Here is a 16,199-nt window from a genome sequence, read left to right as displayed (position 1 = left end):
AGTATTTTTTCCTCCTTCCCCCGCTTCAGCGCCCGTTCCGTGAACTGTGATAAAGCACATAAAATAAATCCCGGACACGTAACGCCAAACGCTGTGTATATATCGGACTTCAACTTCTCGAACTTGAGAGTGAGCCACGTACGCGGTTTCAAGGGAGAAGGCGTACAGCGCTTGAAATGTTTGTGCGAACTGTTGGGTTCGTGGCTTATCGCTTAGTTTCACTGCTTGGCACAAGCTGATAAGAAGTCTTATTCCGTGTATGTCGCTATTCTGGGCATTATTTCTAAAAAAAAGCAGTGTCCTCTCTCAATCGTCATGGCTGCAATCATATCGTTACAGAAGAATCTCCTCTCTCGAATTTTTCAAGCTCTTGTTTGCTTGAATTTTAGACGTCAGGAGAAATATGATGCGCGTTTGATTATTTATTTTATTTATTTACAAGTACTGCGGTCTCAAGGAGACCAAGCAGGTGGGCATGTGTTCAACATTTTCATTTCATTAACATCAAGTTTGGTTTGGTTTGGTTTGGTTTATGGGGTTTAACGTAGCGACTGAGGCTATGAGAGACGCCGTAGTGGAGGGCTCCGGAAATTTCGACCACCTGGGGTTCTTTAACGTGCACTGACATCGCACAGCACACGGGCCTCTAGAATCTCTCCTCCAAAGAAATTCTAGCCGCCGCGGCCGGGATCGAACCCGCGTCTTTCGGGTCAGCAGCCGAGCACCATAACCGCTGAGCCACCGCGGCGGCACCATTAACATCAAGTGATAAGTTATTCTCTTGTGTTTGACTTGAAGAAGGCGCGAAAGAAAAAAAAGTCTTTCAAGAACTTCGAAGGCAAAGAAGCTTCTTCGTGTGCGAATAAATGACAGTGATAACTTTGCAATCTTTTTTCAATATGGGCATAATGGGAGCAAGCGCAAGTAAAATTTCACTAAAATACAGATGATTCTGCTCTGTCCATGAAGGAGCGAACTTGCGGACACAATCGCTTCGCTCACCTCTCTGTCGTTGATGAGCCACCTGAGTCCGTGTGTGGGTGTCGCAGGGTCCGCGTGGCAGCTCAGGTCGACCACGCCGCCCAGCGCATACCGCTTGCGGACGCCTTCAAGCCGGGGACCGTTCATACGGGGCCCTGCATGAGAACCGCGCTCTGCAGTCGGCGCCAAGGTCAGCGAGATGTGCCCTTGATGCTGCTTACAAAACCTTGGGAAGCTCTGATCTCCCGCACTCAGAGAAACTGGAGCCTTTCTATTTGCTTTTACCACCCAATTCTGGAACCCGTAACAAAACCGTTGCTGCCCAGACCTTTTTTTTCCCCCAGTAGAATAGCTTAAAAATGTCATGCGCGTAAAAATCTGGTGCGAAAATCAAGTTAGGCCACTATCACTCTCTTGTCATCGGCATCACAGAAATGCAGGTTTGGCACTTCTTGCGCCTCGACATTGAGGATATCGCCTACCGCCGTCTTAGGTACCGATAGGCCTCACGAGCATCTGAAGTGTCCCGTCAGCAAGGCGCTGACCTGGATTTCAGTCAACATGGAAACGTGTACTGCGAAGACGCGCCGAGTTGCCTACGGCCCCTGGTTCAAAAAAAAAAAAAAGGCAAGCTTGGTGCGGAGGCTTTCTGAGCACACACTGGCGTTTCCGGGCAACACCGCGCCGAGAGCCCAAGCGTCTTGGCGATATGCCAAGTTCGCCAAGAGCACCGCCACTGCCGGAGCTCTCTTCGAACGATAAGCTAACCATGACGTCATTTGAGCGCAGCATTGGCGTGCTGCCAAAGTCTGCACTGCGGACGCCGACTAGAGCGCGAGAAACAAGCTAAGCTAGCGGTTTAAAATAAGGGGATCTTGTGAACGGAGGCAAGTGGGAATCGGGCGGCCTCACACGCGTATTTCTTTATTGAAACATCGAAATATATATGGTGCGCGTTACAAGCGAAGTCTTTGCCCCTCTCTTTTTTTTTTTAGTTCTGACCTTTAAAAGCGGGCAGGCGTTACAATGCGTGTAAATACGGTATTTGTGTATTGCGCTTAATCCCGAACTGTAGTATATTTACTTCAGCTGACGCAGCGCTAATAAATGGAGAGCCGCGAAGATTTAACTCAGCATGGCGCAGCCGTCGGCTGTGGCCTGACTTTCGTCGCAAATTTAAAATATAAATTGGTGCCACAACCGCGAGCTCTGCCTTTGCTGTTATCATGGGGAAAGATCGCAAGTATATGCCAATACTTTTATACTCGTCTCCGGCAGTAGGTTGAACATTCAAGACACAGAGGGGTAAAGGGAATACAGCTATGTTCTTTACTGGACCGTTTCTTCAACTCCCCGCAGGCAAAGCACAAGATTTTTGCCATATATTCTCGTCGTTCTCACTGCTCGATGTTTTAAAGTGCTTCTCAGGTAGTCAGGCTGGAATGGGAGCGAGGACGTACTGTCGCTCCACCTCTCGGCAGCGCCCGTGTAACGCTCGCATTAGAATCACGTGAGCCGTGGGATGCACTTGAGGTCGTTTTGTTTTTGCATTTATCGCTTTCTGGTCCTGTTTACACTAAATCTGAGGCATTAAACCGGCCTCTTATACAACAAGGCACTTACCGTGTAAGCGAGTGAGTTTCCCAGCTGTCATTCAGCGCATGTGTTCGACCGTTATGTAAAATGCTGAAGCTCCTAGCTACTATTCGGAGGCAAGCGGTCTCTAAGTTCTGGTGAAAAGGTCGTTAATGACAGGCGCGATACATATCGAAAGAGTGCAAATCAAATGTGCGCCAATCATTTCATACCGGCGGTTGCGGCCACTTTTGATGGGTCTTTTGAACTCAGCACAGTAGGCTAGTCAGGTGGTTGGTAGGATGCGGAGCAATCTCTAAATGCTTTTCCAGATTCCGACAGGCATAAACTTTCGCTGCTTTGCTGCTGGTATGTTCGCGTCCTAAAACGCGCGTCAGCTCCTTGAGCATCGGCTGCTGCTTGCCGAACAGCTGAGCGCCAACTCCACTGAGGAAACCTTTCACGCTGAAACGCTTGCTGCGCACAGCAAAGGCAGCTAAATAAGTAGACCTCTGATTGAGAGCACTGCGCACCAGGATAAATACTGTTGCTATGGGAACATTGTTCGACGTTCTGGAGAGTATTCCGGGTTCCGCTGCGTCACGATTTACAAGAGAAGTGTTACTTTACGGCACATGTTGTTGGAATAGAAATCAGCACCTCAACGAAAATAACTGTCTTGGTGTTATCACTTCATGACGCCGTTTGTTGATGAGAGAGTGACGTGGTGCCATCGGAACCCGGGAGCATGAAAGCGGCCGCTCGCTAGTTCGCCTTCAGTCAGCATAGCAGACACGAGACTACCATTCCGCTAAATTTGACACTGATGAGCGATCTGCTGTGATTGACGCGGTGCACTGATATGGCCGAGATTCGCAGTTGTGTCACTGTGGCATATGAATGTGGTGTTCCTATAAACAAGGGCTCACCGGAGACGTCAACGGTGCGTCCGTAGTCCCTAACGGTGATTTCCTCGCTGCTCACGAAGTACGGCAACGCGGCGTGCGAGGCACATCGCACCTCCATGGCTCCGTTCCACAGGTGGCTGGCCTGCGCCGTGAACCAGAGGCGAGAGTGGGCCTGCCACAGGCCCTCTTCCTCCTCGCCCTCCGCCCGGTGGCCGCCTTCTTCCAGACGCTCGCCGCTGCCAGTAGGAACCTTATGGCAGAGAAGAACCGAAGCGTCGGAAAAAGGAAGCGGGAGAACGGCTGCAATAGCAACACGCACACGAAGTGTTCCTTAATTTCCTTCCTTCCAAATGGAAGGCTGGAAATTCCTTATGGAAGTTCAATTAGTTGTGCCAGGAACAAAAATGTATTAGGTTAACTAGGCTTAGGAGTAGCTAAAACATTCGGCGAGTGCCTAACCGTAGCCTTGTTTAGAAAGCGATTTTTTTTCTCATTTCCATTACCCTCTTCATAAAGGCGTTTCTACATTTTCTGTCCCTTTTCCTCTTGTATCTTTTTCTTTCCCTCTTGTTTTCCTTCTCCTTCCCACTATCTTGTATTAGCTCGGCTCCTGATTTCGTTTGCCTCCGCTTGACGACGATCCGTTTGGGCGCCAAGCCACGGAAGAGCGAAAGGATTCGCAAATCTTAGCGCTCACGCTTCCTACACTGTCCTCCGGGTCAGCCCGCGGTCGGTGCCCTTCTGGGCACCTGCCAAATTCTGCAGCCTCATTCATGCGAAGGGCCAGGGTGGGCTTCACACAAAGGCTCTCACCGTAAAATTAAGCAGAAATGCAGCAAAGTTCCGTTAAGCCCGTATCAAGAAAATATTACATCTACAAGAAACCCATAGAGAGAATCTCATAAACGAGCACCAGGCGCACAACAATCACACTGAAGGAAAGGAATGATATTTAACACTACGCTTTCTATTACACACCAGAAGAACTGCGAAAATAATGCCCAAAGACGGATTTTAAGGCAGCACGAAGGCGTCAGTGGAGCTGGTTACTGCCTTGTTTGCTGTGGCACCACACGTGCTATGTCGTAGTAATCCATTCTCATCTAGGCGCTCACATAATTCCTTGCTGGGCCCCACATCTGCATAAAGGCATCTCCATAAAGACCTCGCGGCAAACTTAATTTGAACCAGGCGTTCATTGATGCATCGCCCACCAAGAACACATTATGTCTTTGGCGCCAACTCAGGAGAACGAAGATGAACGAAGGAGACAACCTGCTTTTGCTTGTCTGCCTTCACTAATTTGGCTGCACGCCTCAAGTAAATTATTACGCCTCATGATGCCTTCTCTCCACACACTTTCCAAGGAAAAATTTTCCTAATCAAGATTTGTGGAGTACGGCATTGAACAGAGTAGAAGAGCGGATACACTGCGCCATAGCCACCACAAAAACTTTGGCACCAGGAGTAAATGAAAAAGTGAAGCTTCTAAAGTTGTGAGCGAAGCAAAGACGTCAAAATACAAATTTAGCCGTAATTTTTTCTCGTCGCGCTGACAGTATCAGGGCTCGGCTCTGTAGTGTCTTTCGCACCATGAATTGCATATAAAAAGGGACAGAAAAGCAAATCAGCCACGCAGCCCAGGTAATCTCCAGAGTGCTTCTCACCGCACTTTGAAACTGCTTTTTTGGCGTCCTTGGGCTCGTGAGTTTGGCTTTTAAGGAGGCTGCAAATTCTGCTTACACCGTGTTCAGGGTCGGGCACACCGGTGTAAACTGAATGGCGGTGTTTCATGACGCGAACGCGGACTGAACGAATAACGCCAACTGTAATTGAGATAAATGACCGCGTGTCTTGGATATCTCCCTATACAGTGTAATACAGTTTCCACACTGTGCTTCTTTGAGTCTCTGACAGAAGAGCCATTTGGAGCGGCCGTTGAAGAGGCGGACATTGGTTAGCGGGTCAAAACAAGAGGAGAAGCGGTGTCTGCTATTGGAAAAAAAAAGAGAAAATGAGGAAGAACACAAAAAAAACAAACTGCTAATCTCAGGCATAATATTAGATGCACGCAGCAAAAAAATTTCCACCCTTAAAGGTGTAACAATGATGAAGACACTCTTTGCACAACCTTAATTTTTCTTGTTTCTTTTTTTCAAAACAAGGGTGTGCTGCGCACGTTAGCAAATTTAGTGCACCCATGCACCTTCCAAGGACCAAGGTTGCAAGGGTGCGTAAGGGTGTACTGGTGTTCTTTGACTTTTTGAATAACTTTGTATTAGTTAAATCAAGCGTGTTTTTAAAATATTGTGAGCTATTCAAGCTTTTGCATTAAGTCACAGCAACGGCCTTGATGCGAGCAGCTATGAATGCGATTTGCGCCCCCGTAATATTATAATTATCTGAATTATTCTAGCTGAAGCGTTAAGCATCCCTGACTCCAAATAGGGGCTCGTAGAAATTGGACATATAAATTTGGAGAACGTATGCGCCTCATGGCAAGTAAGGATCAAGCGCAGCAGTGGTGTCTTATGTGTTGAACTGTGTCACCTCAGTAACTTTGTACGACTCATTCCAGTTACGCTTATACCTGTTGATGGTTCTTTGGAAAAAAATACGTGGTACATACGTGGTAGCCCAAGGTAACTCAAAAGAAATATGGCGGATAATCGCTTCCATTACTAGATCCCCCGAGAAATGTAATATTTTGCCAGAGCTCAGTGCCTTCAATTCTGACCTAGCATGTCTTGCTTCAATGTTCAACCATTTTTTTCTTAACATAGGTAATAGTATAGCTGCCACATTGCAAATCAACTCTTGTTCTGCCAACTCCGTGCTCTCTCCGTGCTCTTGCCAACTCCGAAGTGGGAACTGTGTTGGTCCCACTTCGTTGTTGGTCCCACTGTTCCCACTTCGAGTTATTGATCAATTCGCTCTCGCCCTACCATAAGCTTGCCGTCCCGGGTAGCTCAGTTGGTAGAGCGACTGCACCGCTGAAGCGGTGGTCCCGGGTTCGAACCCCGGACAAGGACGAATTTTTCTTTAACTACGAAGTTTCTGAGAAAGCTGCATAGCTTTCCTTTGTAGCCGTATAGCTGCGCTCGGGTGGATGCAAATGAGTAATTACTCTCTTATTACAAATCTACTCCACCTTGGGGGATTCGCCTAAAACATTTGACCATAAACGCAAGTAATACGTCCAAGATAGGTTTTTCACAACCGGACTGCACGAAGTTACGCAAGTCAGTTTCGAGCGAGGCCAGTGTGATCCCTCACCTTCCTGTCGTTGATGTACCAGGTGAGCGAGGCGTTGGGCTTGCTCGGCCCGTAGGAGCACGTCAGGTTGACCAGGTCCCCGAGCTGGTACTGGCTCCGCAGCCCTCTAATGATCGGGTCCTCCGGGGGTAGCACTGCGGCGAGAGAGACAGGCCGCGGGGCAGCGGGGTGAGCTCTTAACGAGCGCCCGCGGCCATTGCGGGTGCCGCGCTGTGCGAAGGCTTCGCGCAGCGCGAAGAAAAAAGACAGAAAATGCAGAAGGCGAAACCGACGCCAAAAGCACCTCAAGCGCTCTCGTTCGCACAATGTGTGCTCCGTACACGCGAAAGTTTCAAGGAGGAGTAACTGCGAGCAGCCCTAGACTAAGGACCCCGCCCACGAGACAAAATATTAAACAAATATTCTTGTTCTGCGTATAACATAGGTGATGCAATCAAATAAAGGAGCCTTCCTAGGCTTCTTAAAAACAATACAAAAGAAGACGTTGTATAATTCTCTCCTAAGAAAAAAAATATCTTTTAACTCCAGAAATAGTCAAGGTGGTAGAGGGCTGTGAACAGTTTTTGTTACCCGCTCCAGAGATTCTCTCTCCACGCAGCGATTTAATCTCAGCTTTCTCAAAGATTGAGCGCTTGAGGAAAGGACAACGTTCTGTAGTGCTAGGCAAAATGTTTCGTTTCACCCCCCCCCCCCCCCTCCCCCCCCAGCTTCGACAGAAACAGTAGTGAAAGACGCAGTCCACGGTGTCCATGCTAAAAAAAAAAAAAAATTGCCGACACAAGGAAATACGTGTCATTCAATTAAACGACTAAGCTGAACCCGCTGCTCGTTGATATGGTAGCTTTTCTTATTATTAGATGTAGTATTTAATCGGTTTTTGAATGTCTCGCCGCACCCGTAGCCTCTGTTTATATCAGAAGTACACGTATTCCACACTTCACTAGGAACCCGACATTCGCGCACCTGCTTCACGCATATCTTACCGGCCCAAACACTAATTTAGAGTTGCACGAACACGCCCGTATCACAATGTTTTCAACTTTCAACGCCGTCTTTTGCAAGTAGAGGGCGGAATGGTATTAACCTACTCCACCTCCATAGCTACCACAAATCATTATGTATTCCGTGAACGTGTAGGAGCTTGGTATTTTGCTTCATAATATCCCACGCGCCACTGTTGCCATACCCTCAACGGGAGCTCTTAAAGAAATAAAACAAAAACAAACATCGTTCCTGCATTCGAAAGCTGAGGCCAAGGTACCGGAATCTTGGCCTCCGTTCGGGAGGCCTAGCGATGGAGTGTTGCCTGCAGAGATAGTCACGATGAAATTTAGAAAGCGTTTAAACGTACAGGCGCGGACAAAAGTAAACGGAGCACGCAACTGTCTTTAAATATTTTTCACGCGCCACCTAATTGAAATTTCCAGCAGTGGTACGAGCATGCTGGTAGAAGAGGTTGGTGGGTTTTCTTGTAGACAAACAACGCTTCTTCATTACCAATGGAGAAGGCGTGATTGCACTTCGAACGCAATAGTGTGCTCCGTTTACTTATGGCCGCGCCTGTACTCTAACGTAACTAGTTTTTGATTTGTGCACGACATGCGATGATTCCATCACTCTACCTATGTGCAGGCCACGCAAAAACAAACAAAACAGCGGAAAGCTGGACCTCCCATTCTTCACATCTTCCTCGTCCGTAAAAACGGTCCGTTTTCACCACACCAGTGACACCGCAGGTGCTGCTGTCTACGGCTGCTTCTTGGGAGTACGCGAATTCAGCGCTTACTATGTACTCATCTTTTCTCTACTGGTTGCCTATATTCAGCTGTAGGCGCTGTAGCTGTAGCTGTAGTCGATGAAGACGACGACGTGCAACGCCCAGCGCGAGAGTGCGTTGCAGTCGCAGTGGGTACGCGCCATTATCAAGAGGACAACAACAACAACAACAACAACAACAGTGGTTAGCACTGTGCGCTCGTGCACTGGCCAGCGAAGCTGATCTGCTCGAGCGGCCGGCGTTCGAAACCTGGTCGCGCCTATATTTACTTATTTATTTGTCAAACTTAGCAATGAAGTGACTTTATGGTCGCGAAGTAAAACTTTGGCTCTACAAAGGATTCTACTTATGTCCAAGGAAATAGGTAAATAAGGTCTATCGGCCGAATCGTGGTCGCTCACTGCAAGAAGACTGAACGCGAACTGGCACAAGCCCAGCGGCGAACCACACAGTTGAACACTGGGCATGAAGAACCGAGGCCCTGAGAAGTCGCCATAGAGTCGTGACTAGAGATGCAAAATTTCAATGAATTTTGAATGGCATGAAAAAAAAACGTTTTTTCCGCGGTGTTTTTCAGTAGAAATTGGAAATTTTGTAAAACGTAACAAAAACAGGTTTATTTGCAACAGCACAACAATCAATAATAATGCTCCTAAGTTCAGTCGAATATGCAGTTATAAGATGCCATATTGTGAAACGACCTTCTTGTTGTATTGCACCGAGGAGATAAAGAATGATTTGTACTTCAGGCGAATATGGAGATATAAATATTATATTTGTGGAACGAACTTCTTGTTCTGTTGCACCGAGAAAGGGAACATGAAATCTGATCTATAAGTCACTCCACATCGGACTGAGAGTCACTGTCGCTGGATGCCGCACTACGCGCAGCAGCATGGAGTGAAGCTGTGTCCACAGCTAGGTTCGACTGCACATACACAAGCTTTCGAACGCGTTCCCCTGAAAGCCTGTTGCGAATCCTTGTATGGACATTTTCGAAACGGTACCAGTTTCGTCCGCAGCTGGCGGATGATGGTGGTATCTGCAGCAGTCGGCGAGCCAGATGAGTTAGTGGCTGGTTGGTGCAAAGGCCTTGCCACCAGGTAGATGGGGCCACGTGCTTTGCTGAAGACCCCTGTCCTGGACCAAATTCCTGCCGATGTCCTGTACTCTGCTATGTTTGAAATCAAAAAGCTAGGCTTGTATTTGGCTAAAACCACTTACGTGCACAGCAGCCTATGTTATTTATGCCATGTGTGTAGCGCTATAGAATTTGCAGCCATTTTGTTCTACATCAGCCGTGAGTTCAAGTATTAATGTGTTTTTAAGTCAAGCCTGGACCTTATATGTGATCTGGCCTTCAACACGCGTACTCGCAGCACGAACATTTTAAAAGCACTACGTGGCACTGGCGATGACGACTGCTCTCCAATCGATCAACGATGCACGCTGTAATGATTTTCAAAGCAAAAACAAAAACCTAAACTAAAAGAAAGCAATCATAAAACCTTGAAATTGCATTGTGAAATTTTCGATGTTTCTTTCCATTTTATCTCGTCTGAAAAAAACGAAAAAAATTTTTTTTTCCCCCAAAATTGCAGTGTTTTTTTCAGGCCTTCACATCTCTAGTCGTGACCATGAGACAAAATCTAGAGGGGCGCGAAGACAACGAGGGGGTAGAACACGAAGCTGAAATGAGGAAACTACAGCGGAAGGTGCAAAAGTTGTGAGCACGGAAACGACAACGTGATTCCGACGAGAAAAGAGGCATCACAGAATGTTAGAAACTAAGCATTCGCAATGACAGACATTCTGCAAGGGAATAAAAGAGTCACTTAAGTGTTTCAAAATGTATCCTTGGCGTGAGTTTTGCCAGGCGCATACATACACAGACAACACGATCCGCTAAACACGATGCCAAAATACGCTAGCCCCAGTGGCGTGAGTACATTCGCAAATAGGGCAAAGAAACGTCATAAATTTCTGTTCCTCTTTTGCATTATGCACCCCTTACTCCGCCATGGAGCCATACTATACACCATAAAATAAATGGCCCAAGCAAAGCTCTACCGAGCTCGGTCAGAAGACGCGCAGATTAAGCTGTAACGTGTGTTTTGCAAAACAACAGCCAGCATTTCGGCCTACACGCGGCGACCCAGCGAGAGTAATTCAATTTCGGGTCGCACGTCGCCGCGACAATGAAGGGAACAACAGCGTGTGGGGTGAAGCGGGCGAGGGCGGCTCACGGCGGTCGAATGGGCCGGTGGTGCTGTAGCCGCGAGTTCACTCAGCAAAGGGTTTATTACACCCCCTCCTCTCCTCTCTCTTCCCTTCCCCCTTTCCCTCACGTTCGCAGCGCCCCAAGAACACTTTTCGCGGAAAGTACCGCAATGTGTGACAGTGGAACGCTAATGGTGCTCGGTGTTGTCGCCGGACGTGACCTTGTCCAATCGCTGGCGGGCCATCAAGCATGCCACGCACGCGTTGTTGGCCACGCGGGGCGCCACAGTGAACGGAGCTGGCGAGAGACCTTTGCTCTAGTGATTTGCGTCGACACAGTTGAAAAAGAACATCACGAAAAGTCACTCCGGGTTATCTCTTCTTAGCATGAGATCAGTTCTACAACGACAGCCGTTAAGGGCATGTTTCACGGTTTTGCGGCGCAAGCGTAACACGAAGAAGTGCTAGGAAGAAAGCGGAGGCGAAGCTGGTGCATCGCATCGGGGTGGTTGGTCAGCATGGAATGATGTCACGCATAACGTCACTGCAAAACGACAACCTGAGCGGTCAGATCCCAGTAACGCTACGAGAGAGCCAATAGTGATGTAAAGTACACTTACAAGAGGGGCACACGAATGATAACGAATAAGCGATGTTATATCCAGCCCCCCAAACGCAGCTGTCACTGAGCTTCGCGTTACACAATAGTAACCATCCTGAGAGCTTTTCCTCCGTTAGAGTTGGGAGCAAAGTGTTTCAAAGAAGAGCGCGCGTTCTATGCATCTCGTACCAACAACGAACGAAGGTGTCACGGGTGAATTGCATTTGCGAAGATTTACCGAAGGAGCCGCTGACTAAAGAGACCTGCCAGCATGTTGTTTTCTCAGTGTCACTTTGCCCACAGGTTGTCAAGATTCGCCTTTTTTTCTTTGATTGATCTGATTGGGGGCTTCTCAATAGGGCATCGTCTACTCCGTCGTGGTTGTTGGCGATAACATCTAGCATCTGCCGCACATGTCCCCAGGCCCACGGCACCGAGTCACTGCGGGAGCACAGCCACGTGCTTCGAGTCATCGGGCAGCCGCTACTCTCTGGTGGCCACAATAAAGGCGGCAACAAAAGACTTGTTTCTCGCGCCCGAGAAGGCGTGACCGGTTAAATGAAGCCGTGCATCCGAAAGACGCGCTCTTTTCCTACGCCCAATGGTACGTTCGTCTAAGAGCTCTTGCGTAAGATTACCGCGGCTCTTTTCGCGTATTGTAAGCGACCACTGCCGGTTCACGGTAACTTTCAGTTAGAACAAAAGCAGATTTAAGCATTCGTACAAATTCTCAAAGCTGTTCCACAACAAAAGCTCGACAGAGAACGTCCTTCAAGGCCTCGTAACGTAACCGAAGACTCCTATGTTCAACTCGTGGACGGTGAAAATATGCTCCAAACGATAAGCACAAATGGAATCGAGGCGCTCTCTAAAGTTTCCCATTGATCGTTACGCGATCTGTGCACGCCCAGCTGGCACAAGGGCAGGAAATGGAGTGTGGTACATGATCATCGCTGTCACTTCTCCGTACTGAGAAGCGGAGAACTTTTTGGGACAGTTCTTCTACGAGAAGCGCGCTCTAACGGAAAAACGCGCGCATAAGATCTTCGAGGTAAGTGCAACGGCCAGGGAGAATTCTGCGTGCAAATACTGTCCACTAAACTACTCAACTTAGAATGGTGTTATGCTGCAGTAGGATTCATACCTCTCCACATCCCGGCTGGAGCTCCCAGTTCATGCGGCGCGTGTTGAGATCACGTGGCGCTATCTCTTGGAGCGATCGCGGTTAACGTTATCTGGTCGCAGCCCTGCATCGCTGTCATTTATGTGTTTTATGTTCCTGTGTCCATCTTAAATAAGTCGCGGATTAGCCGTACACTCTATCTCATCTTTCTTGCATGCGATTAAGCGAGGATCGGAGTGCAGAATTAGAATTAGAAGTTTGGTTTTATGAGGCTTAGAGTCCCAAAACGACTCAGACTATGAGGGATGCCGTAGTGGAGGGCTCCGGAAAGTTTCCCCACCTGGGGTTCTTTAATGTGCACTGATATTGCAAAGAACATGAGCCTCTAGCATTTATCCTTCATCACAATGAAACCGCCGCGGCCGGGATCGAACCCACATCTTCCGGGTCAGATAATTAGGAGAATAATAAGGGAGCAATAACTCATTGAAATCCACCCGAGCACCGCCATATGGCTACAAAGGAAAGCTATACGGTTTTCTCAGAAACTTCGTAGTTAAAGAAAAATTCGTCCTGGTCCTGGGTTCGAAACCGGGACCACCGCTTCCCCGGAGCAGTCGCTCTACCAAATGAGCTAACCTGGACCTCAAGCTTATGGTAGGGCATGAATGTTCTTAGCACGAACGTTCTTCTCACGGAAGTGTGTCTCAAATCAGATGTATACTGGGAGTCGCACAGAGGGTGGTGTGACTGCGAATAGGGCGGCGCGGCCAAAACAGCAGGGCCACGCCTAGAAAGGGAATACAGAAGCATTGCGTTGCTGCATCCTCCTGCGAGATCGAAAGATGCTACCACAGAGCCGAAACAAAACTAAGAGGAGATAACTATCTTCAGTATCAACAACAAACGTGGAATCCACTGCTGAATCTGCAAAACAACGCTTTACTTACGTACATGGAAGATTTGTCTAAACCGTAGTCGCGTCCAGGTCGACACTGTATTATGAGGGTGGCCTTCCGGCTGTTCGTTCGGCAGACTACCGCTGTTTAGGTTTCCAGCATCGTTGGTTGTCACGTTGCACATACGACACGGAACAACGCAGACAAAATAGGCGTTGCGCAAACATTCATAATGATAATTTAATCAATTACATAGTCAAAAAACTTATTCGTATTGCAGCACTTTCTATTCGTTCATTTCCTGACAAGAGAACGCCAAAGGCGCGCTAAATCGGCAGCGTAACTTGAAGGGAAGTGACAAGAGCAAACCCCGCTCGTTTAGCGTCGGCCCATATCGGACGTGAAGCAAAGAAGGGCAATAAATAGACTGATCTTCGACCAACGGCTGCTCAGTTCGCGCAGAAGACGTATGCGATACGCATCCGCAGAAGGCACACTGAATGGTCGGGCCTTTCGGCGGCGTCTATTCAGGACAAATAAAGGAACCGCGTCCATTAATCCGTCAGGGGCGGCTTCCTTCGTAGTTGATTAAAAGCAGGAGGAATCAATCACAACAGGCTGCTTCGGAAGAAGGAGCGCGCGCGGTGGCGTTGTCGGCGACAGGGAGACGGATGCCGGCCGGACAGGGTTCAAGGCTGGGACCCGCGCTGCTTCCTCGTCCGGAGCCGCCGGCTCCCTTCCCACACAAAAGCGCCACGATGGCTGCTTTAGTGCAGGACTCTGCAGGCCCCTGCATCGGCGCCTGCGGGGCCGCCGCCGGAAACCCGCTGCTTTCCACAAGCGTTGTTTCTCTTTGGCTTGCATGGCCGGTCAGTACGATCTTTTTTTAAGCGCTCTGAAGCCGCCAAATGAAAGCAGACGAAGAATGTCAGCGAACAGCTTTAGCGACTGCCGGTATTTATCGTTCTTTTAATCAAGGATGCCGAATTCCTCTGATATTCCGCTCTTCCCTGGCAGCAAAATCGAGTACTCTTCATCGAAAGGCACGAAAATGAGCTATGTCATTGTATGTGAACTATGTACACGTCACGAAGTCCCAGTTGCCTTATGAAAATGCATACATGCCACTCAAAAGCAGAGTCTTTCCAGACATGAATATGAGACGGGCAACTAGGTGGTCTAGCTGGTTTTCAGACATCATGGAATAAGTAGCGCTTCCAAACGAGCACAGTGAAGGAAAAACGACGCAGCCAACTGCGTTCGACTACCAACTTTAGTGCTGAGGATGTCAATCCCCGCCTTTGATTTGCCAGAGAAACAGAGATGCGCACGCGCATCTATTTTTTTTTTTTATTCGAGATGTTTGCCATTACGCATGATGAAAAAGGGAAAGAAAGGCTTGTTTACGCGCATCTACTACCGGGGGCATCAGCAGGAGGCCTACAAAAATAGGTAAAAATAACAAAGTACGCAAAAAACAGCTGCTCATGAATTAATATCCTGAAACGTTTATCACCCCAGCAAAACAGAAATAAAAAAGTGCCACAGAAAAATCACGAGGAAGCGTGGCCACGGTCCAGTCTATAAAAGTCAACAACACGGCTATGACGAAAAGAAGGCTAAAAACATATACAAATATCATTAACAATGCACATGAGGCGACAATATAAGAGGTAAAAGATTACGACAAAAACATGATAAAAAACGTGGCCATGGCCAAGTCAATAGTCCCAATAATACCGTTATGAAGAAAACAAAGATCAGAGAATAACTCAGAAAGCAATAAAAGCGGTTAAAATCAATTAATGTGTCATATGTGAGGAAACAATTAACAAGAGAAAAAGATGACGAGTTGAGAGCAGAAATTGACTTTGTTACGCATTTAAAAGCAGTGTATAGAAACCCAGTCCAAGGTCAGGAGGCAATAACTATATTGTTCCATAGTACGTAGACAGCGTCAATGTATACTCTTTTCGAAACATATCTACATATGCCACGAGCAGACGACAAGCAGACGACGATGCACGAAGGAACACCTTCAACTCACTCTCCTGGTTGGCTGAGGAGGTCTATAGCTTCCATAGTACTGCAAGAAAGTTATGAGAGAGAGTATAAGTAGGATAACCGTCAGCCCACTGTCTTGGGAGCGAATGTAAAGAACGAGGCGCATGACCATGAGGCAGGGAACAAGAAGGCTACCCGGCGAATCTGAACCTCTCCTCTGGTCGTACCAGATGAACGCAGGATTATCGAGCGCAAGAGGAACAGCAATCCAAGTGAATGCCACCCGCGGCAGGATTCCTCTGAACGGAGAAATGGCGTTTCAGGCTACATGAGTTGCACGCTGACGGTGGTGGACGCGGGCTCCCAGGGGAGTGCGTACGACGGCGGGCTTCGGGTGGAACCGTTCGTGACATTCGCTATCGGGACGGTCGCCAACATCCCACGGGCAGCAGGCAGCAGAAGGCAGGGCTTGGGAGTAGGAGAGAAGCGTTCTTTAGAGCAGTTTCCCCTCCCGCGCCCTTTCGGTACGAATCGCCGCCACAGAAAGAGTGAACGCAAAGTTCTGCAGGGGAGAACGCTTTGGATGCTAAGAAAGAATGATGAACGAGGGGAAAGGGGAGAGGCAGCAAATAAATCGCAGCTGAAGGGACTGGTCTGGAGGCAGCGAGATGAGGAGGGGATGGAAGAGTGGCTGGGGCACGCTGGGGGCCAGCATTGCTTGATGCGAGGAAGGGCTCGCTTCTGCGGCCAACATATCTCCGGTCCCCGGCGTCGATGAAGCGTTTGACGGCGCCCCACATACGGGAAGGCTCGCCGTAAGAAGAAAAATAACCCG

The 16,199-nt window shown here is 48.3% G+C and overlaps 1 protein-coding gene across 1 annotated transcript in view; it reads right to left on the bottom strand.

Moving 5' to 3' along the window:
- LOC149340037 (uncharacterized) overlaps positions 1 to 16,199 on the bottom strand; it is a 224,395-nt gene that overhangs the window by 17,881 nt on the left and 190,315 nt on the right. Inside the window, exons 4-6 of the mRNA XM_089548779.1 lie at positions 6,741 to 6,874; positions 3,486 to 3,714; positions 1,003 to 1,136 (exon numbers count right to left, since the gene is read on the bottom strand). Of these exons, the coding sequence (XP_089404905.1) occupies positions 1,003 to 1,136; positions 3,486 to 3,714; positions 6,741 to 6,874 (497 nt within the window). The remainder of the gene's footprint in view (positions 1 to 1,002; positions 1,137 to 3,485; positions 3,715 to 6,740; positions 6,875 to 16,199) is intronic.

Source organism: Amblyomma mixtum, chromosome 6 (genome assembly GCF_055824585.1).
Source record: "Amblyomma mixtum isolate Tamu chromosome 6, ASM5582458v1, whole genome shotgun sequence".
NCBI lineage: Eukaryota > Metazoa > Arthropoda > Arachnida > Ixodida > Ixodidae > Amblyomma > Amblyomma mixtum.
Note: the sequence above shows the minus strand (reverse complement) of the source record. Positions and strands in the feature narration are given on the sequence as shown.